The sequence below is a fragment of the Pelophylax lessonae genome (genome assembly GCF_965119305.1).
Source record: "Pelophylax lessonae genome assembly, chromosome: 1".
Taxonomy (NCBI): Eukaryota; Metazoa; Chordata; class Amphibia; order Anura; family Ranidae; genus Pelophylax; species Pelophylax lessonae.
The window spans coordinates 569,655,017-569,661,652 of NC_138768.1; the positions used below are offsets into that span (position 1 = coordinate 569,655,017).

The window sequence follows — 6,636 nt, forward strand, 5'->3', positions numbered from 1 at the left end:
AACAGGTGGGCTTGGAGATGGCCCAATCCTCCCCCCAACCTGCTCCCATCCATGACTGGTAATGAAAAAGGAATGGCTATGTAATTGCCATAGGGTGCAAACTAAAAGTGATCAGCTGGGAAACACACCCCCATCCCTAGTATGGATGGTGAAGGCAAAATTGAGACACCTGCCTGTAAAGCAAGCGTCTCCCTCCCTGATAACATACAAAAAATTGGCAGTTTTAGATGAGACACCAGCGAGCACTGCTCAGCGTCTCCATCCCTGTGTATAACAAAATTGAAAAGCAAGGGGTATTAAAGAAGGTGTGTGGAAACCAGCCGGTCCCTAGTTTGATATACTTACCCACCAGTCTGCTAACAAACCAAATAAACCTGTCTAACAAAATAGGTTAAAAACAGGGTGTGAAGGTCTTGAGAGAGCTCTTTGCTTTCATCCTGCTTTACAGACGCTGGCTCTAACGGCATGGCTGTTGAAAGCCAGATGTTGAGACATAGAGGTCTTTCTGATGCTGTGATTCCTACGCTATTGAAGGCTAGGAAGTCCATTTCTAGGAAAATATATATTATCGTACTTTGAAATCGTATATTTTTTATGGTGTGAATCACTGAAGGTACACCGTCGCTTGTTTTCCATAGTTAGGCTCTTGGCATTTCTGCGGAAAGGAGTTGAACACAGGTTGGCTTTGGGCACTATCAAAGGCCAAGGGTCGGCTTTGGCTATATATTTCCAATGCCCGTTAGCTACGCATGCTTTGATTCCTACTTTTAGAAAATCAGACACTCTTTTTTTTTTTTATTCTTACCGTAGGATCTCGTAAGGGATTGGCTGCTTCTGCGGCGACCATATCCAGATAGATCAGGCAGACGGTAGTTCAGGCTTATTCACTGAAAGGTAAGGTCCCTCCTTTCCCCATGAAGGCGCATTCTACGAGAGCGCTGAGGGCCTCTTGGGCTTTTTGCCATCAGGCGTCGGTGCTGCAAGATGGCAACTTGGTCATCTGTGCATAAGTTTACAAAATTCTACAAAGTAGATGTGTTGGCATCTTCGGATGCTTCCTTTGGCCGCAAAGTTTTTCAGGCTGCTGTTTAAAGAGAACTGTTTTTTTTTTTTCTTTTCTTTTTTTTTGTTTCTCTTGATGGTGTGTTTTTTCAGGGTGAGCTCCAGTTCTGGTTGAGCTCCATGTTACCTGATTGGCTAAGTTTAGCCTTTGGGGAGTTACCTTTCCATTTTGTGTTGTCTTCCCACCTCTCATGAATATACTGCTTTGGGACATCCCTATATAGTCTGACTAGATGGAGCTGCATCTGTCGAACGATAAAGAAAACTAGATTTTTGAACTTACCGTAAAATCTTTTTCTCTGAAGTTCATCAACAGATGCAGCACCCGCCCTTTGAATGTGTTTTTTTCTATTTTAAACACTGCTTGCAACTGAACTGCTTGATAGCAGGGTGTGTGGGGTTATGCTTGCAGGGACAGCCCCATAGGTGTGGTTAAGCTTTTTTCCTGCCTAGTGCCTATTCCTATAGGGCCCCTTTGCAGCACTACGTGCTTCCCGGGACCTTGATTTGGTTCTCTTTGCCTTGCAGAAACTGCCTTTTTAACCTACTAGGGATATTCCCTTATAGATTATTTATAGCAATGTAGCCTCTTTGGTAGCCATACAGCTGGTGAAATAAGTATTGAACCATTTTTCTAGGTACATTTATTTCTAAAGGTGATATTGACATTAAATGTTCAGCACATGTTGGGAACAACCCATGCAATCCATACGCACAAATAAACCAAAACCAAGAAGTTAAAAAATGAAGTTATGTGTAATAAAATGGAATGACACAGAGAAAGTATTTAAACACGCTAACTGAAATGTATTTAATACTTTATACATATAAATCTTTTGTTGGTAATGACCGCTTCAAGACGCTTCCTGTATGGAGAAACTAGTCTCATGCATTGTTCAGGTGTGATTTTGGCCCATTCTTCCACAAATGGTCTTCAAATCTTGGAATAATCTGTGTTCCTCTCCTATGAACTCTTTTCTCTAGATCTTTCCATAGATTTTCTATTGGATTCAAGTCAAGCGATTGACTGGGCCATTCTAGCAGCTTTTTCTTTCTTTGAAACCAGTTAAGTTTCCTTGGCTTTGTGTTTGGGATCATTGTCTTGCTGAAATGTCCATCCTTGTTTTATCTTCATCGTCCTGGTAGATGACAGGAGATTTTTTATCAAGAATGTCTTGGTTCCGTTTTCTCTATCGTTCGACAGACGCAGCTCCATATCGTCATTACCATTGGGTTATGCTCCTCCAAACCGTATGATAAAAAACAGCCCCACACCATGATGTTCCCACCTGTAAACCTAACTGTTGTTATGGTGTTTTTGGGATGATGTGCATTGCAATTTGACCTCCAAACAAGATGTGTATTATGGCATCCAAAGAGTTCAATTTTGGTGTCATCTGACCTTACTCTACCAGTAATTCAAAAGCCTGTCCAAATGTTGTGCAGCAAACTTTAACTACTTGCTGCCGCCCACCGTAAAATGACGGCAGAGCAGTGCGGCTCTCGTTCTTGGAGGACATCCTATGACGGCGCCCCAGAAAGGCCGCTCTTGCGGGGGCAAGCAGCACGGCGATCGCGCTGTGTTCCTAAGACACAACGCAACCCTGATCTTGGTAAAGAGGCAATGACGTGGCTTTTTACCCATGCGATTGGTTGTGTCCAATCACAGCCGGTCACATGTAAATGAGGAAGTGCAATTTATTGGCGCTTCTCGCCTCACACTGTCAGTGTGTGTGGTGAGGAGAGCCGATCAGTGGCTCCTCAAAGGGGAATCCAGGACAGGTAATCGGGGCAATGATCATCAATGCCCTGATTACAGTAAATAAAAACAGTGCCCATCAGTGACACCAATCAATGCCCACCAGTGACCTCAATCAGTACCCATTAGTGATGTCAGTCAGTGCCTGCTCATCTGTGCTGCCCATTAGTGCCGCCTCATCAGCGCACATCAGTGAAGGAGAAAAATTACCTATTTACAAAATTAACTGACCGAAATAAGAAAGTTTTGAACACCCAGCGGTGATTAAATAACAACAAAAGAAAGCTCTATTTGTGTGAAAAAAATGTTAAAAAAAGATAATTTGGGTCCAGCAATGCATGACCACACAATTGTCATTCAAATTGTGACAGAGCTGAAAGCTGAAAATTAGCCTGGGCAGGAAGGGGGTGAAAATGCCCTGTATTGAAGTGAAGTTAATCAAGCTTCAACATGCTTTTACTTCAGCAATGAAGTCTTGCATGGTGAGCGTGCATACAGGCCATGGCAGTTAAATGCATTACTTATTGTTTTCTTTGAAACAATTGTACCTGCTGATTCCAGGTTTTTTAAAGCTCTCCACAAGTGGTGCTTGGCTCTTGAACAACTCTTCTGATAATTCTTTTCACTCCTCTGTCAGAAATCTTGCGAGGAGCACCTGGTCGTAGTTGGTTTATGATGAAATTGTGTTCTTTCCACTTCCGGATTATGGCCCCAACAGTGCTCACTGGAACATTCATAAGTTTAGAAATCCGAATGTATCCTATGTCATCAGTAGGTTTTGCAACAATACAGTTGTGAAGGTCTTGAGAGAGCTCTTTGCTTTTACCAAATATGAGAGGTTTCTTGTGTGGCAACTTGGTAAGGAGACACCTTTTTATAGACCATCAATTGAGACTGAACCAGCTGATATTAACTTGCACTGACAAGGGGCAGGATTGCTTTCGAATCACTGATGGATTTGAGCTCATTCTTGGCTTTGGTTTCTTTGTATGTAATGCTTGCATGGATTGTTACAGACGTGCTAAAAATTTCATGTCAATAGCACCTTTAACCGCTCAAAGACCAGCCGCCGCAGATATACTGTACGGCAACTTGTGGGAGCGGGTCTCGAGTGCCTGCTCTCTAGCCCTGCAGCTAAGCAAAGGATCGCGGCCACCGGGAACCCGGCAATAGCTGCAGGGACTGACAGAAGGCGGCACACCGCTCATCTATTATTATTTCAGAACACAGGAGCCCTGTTTCCATCCACCAAGTCTGGCCACCACACCAAGTCTGGCCCCCACACAGTTCGAATCACTTCCTAGGTACACATATAACCCTTTGATCGCCCCTGGTGTTAACCCCTTCACTGACAGTGTCATTATTACAATAACAGTGCATATTTTTAGCACTGATTACTGTAGTAATGTCACTGGACCCACCAAAAATGTCAGTTAGGGGTCTGATCTGTCTGCCGCAATGTCGCAGTCCTGCTAAAAATCACAGATCTCCGCAATTAATAGAAAAAAAAATTACATCTTTCCCCTAGTTTGTAGACGTGATAACTTTTGCGCAAACCAATTAAAATGCACTTATTGGGATTTTTTTAACAAAAATATGTGGCAAAATACAAATTGAATGAAAAATGATGAAAAATGTGATTTCTTTTTTTTTTATTGTCAGTCTTTTTTTTAATAGCGCATGATCAAAAAAACGCAGAGGTGATCAAATACCACCAAAAGAAAGCCTCGTTTGTGGGGGGTGGGGGGAGGACGTCAGTTTTATTTGGGTACAGCGTCGCACGACTGTGCAGTTGTCAGTTAAAATAACGCAGTGCCGAATCGCAAAAAACAGCCTGGTCATTACGGGGGCAGATCCTTCCAGTCCAGAAGTGGTTAAAAATATATTTACCTAGAAAAATGGTGATGTGTTCAATACTAATTTTACCTGCTGGATCTGTCATACGCCTCCAAACTGGCGACCCTTTTCTGTAAATAAACTTTTGCTTAAACTTTTGCAACAACAAGGTTGTATTGCGGCCAAGACCACCCTCCTCTTGTGAGTAGGGCTTATGGGCCCAAGGCTTGTGACAACAGAAGGTACTAGGCCATAGTTGTGAAGTTGAAGTCTAGGGAGAGCAAGAGACCCCTTTAGCTGAATAGTGGTAGTTAGCCGTAGAAGTGTGACAGTCTTTTTCTTGTGTGGTAGGAGCACCTTTCACCCAGTAACTTCCTTGATGAATTTATCAAGGGATTCCTGAAATAGGCATTTACCGTCAAAGGGCATGCATACAAGACGCTGCAAATAACACATGGTCTATTATTACAAGTCTTGTATTGTACTTCAAGATGAGGAATTTAAAGGAAAGTAAAAATTCCTATAGTCTCTTCTGCATTAAAAACCTGCCAGCAATGATTATAACTGGAGTTTAGTTTTACTTTGGTAATTGACCTCTCTAATGACATGAAATTGTACCGAATGGTTTGCTACTCTGTTCAAAGCTTTTGCATAAAATTGTCACATTTCTTTCCAGGTATGGACTGGAACCTGGACTCCCCACATGAACAGTGTACACATGAACCAGATGGGTTGATTTAGATGGTGTCGCCAGCATGGAAAATCCTTCAGCGAGTAGGAAATTCAAACACAGATACCTTCATCCCACAGAGGCAAAAAGAGATGACATACTCCCAGATCATTCTACTGATGTGCTTGACTGAAGTGTGTAGGCTTTTTGCAGAAGAATTTACTAACTGACCTTTTTCTGTGACCGTTGTGACAGCCCAGTTCTCATCAACATAAATCTCACTATAGTTAGCCTTCTCCCACCTTTATTTTATTTTCCTTTTCTTTTATCTTTTGCTTTTCTTTTCCCCCTTTTCTTTTGTTTATAAACATAACTTTATTTTTTTCCTTGAAGCTGTTTGGCTGGTTGGTTTTAGTACTGTAAACTGCTTCTGAGCAAACACAGACAAATTAGCAAAATTACATAACTGATTCTGAAGTTTTAGAATGGCAAATAAATGTACAATTGTTTACATAACAGAAATGGCTAAGCAGAGAATTCAATATGTCAGTATAGAGGCTCTACATTATGTAGACTTAAATTAATGTGAGATGTACCTTCATATTCAGAAATCTGGATGTTTCCTTCATACATTAAACTATTAATAAGCATAACATTTTTGTTTTCTTTTTATTTGAAAAGTTTCTGATCATTTACTTGTTTGCTGTAGAACAAAAAAGTGACTGTCTATCTTGGTACACTGGAATCATATTGAAACATTGTAATTGTAAGTCAGAACACTACAGCCAGCTTAGGGAAAGCACATACTGAGGCTGATTTGCTAAAGGATTTGAGGGTTTTCATACAGTGTGAATATTCACTTTAGTCATCCAATCATTGTTTGCTTTGAAATACTCATAGATGCTTATTTTTCTTCGATATTTGGATAATTGAAGTGCATATTTATTTATTTTTTTTTTTTTGAGTGACCATTCTGCTCTTTTCAGCCCAATATGATCTTGGAATTCATTAGTTTTCTAATAAGCAGCTAACAATTCTGGTATGAGTGCAAAAGAGATGCAGCAATACAGAGCACCCCATAATATACCTAACCTCTAGTAACTTCAACACAAGATACTGTTACTGATAAGCTAGTTCCAGTGACATTTAGGGGCGGTTCTAGGCAGCAGTTAATCTCAATTTCTCAAGTCGTCTTCCAGGACAGCCCATGAGACCTAGGGCTTCTTGGACTTTCCTGGAAGACTCTCAGAAAAGGAGTTACCAGTAAGTCTAACTCAGCTCTTCTTTTGTTGATTGACGGACGCAGCAG

At 41.2% G+C, this 6,636-nt stretch overlaps 1 protein-coding gene across 4 annotated transcripts in view; it reads left to right on the forward strand.

Annotated features, from left to right (window-relative positions):
- ANKRD17 (ankyrin repeat domain 17) overlaps positions 1-5,980 on the forward strand; it is a 331,682-nt gene extending 325,702 nt beyond the window's left edge. For all 4 annotated transcript variants that reach the window (XM_082265183.1, XM_082265182.1, XM_082265185.1 and 1 more), the window contains one exon: positions 5,334-5,980. In XM_082265183.1, the coding sequence (XP_082121309.1) occupies positions 5,334-5,393 (60 nt within the window). In that variant the 3' untranslated portion in view covers positions 5,394-5,980. The remainder of the gene's footprint in view (positions 1-5,333) is intronic.
- Positions 5,981-6,636: the final 656 nt, after the last annotated feature.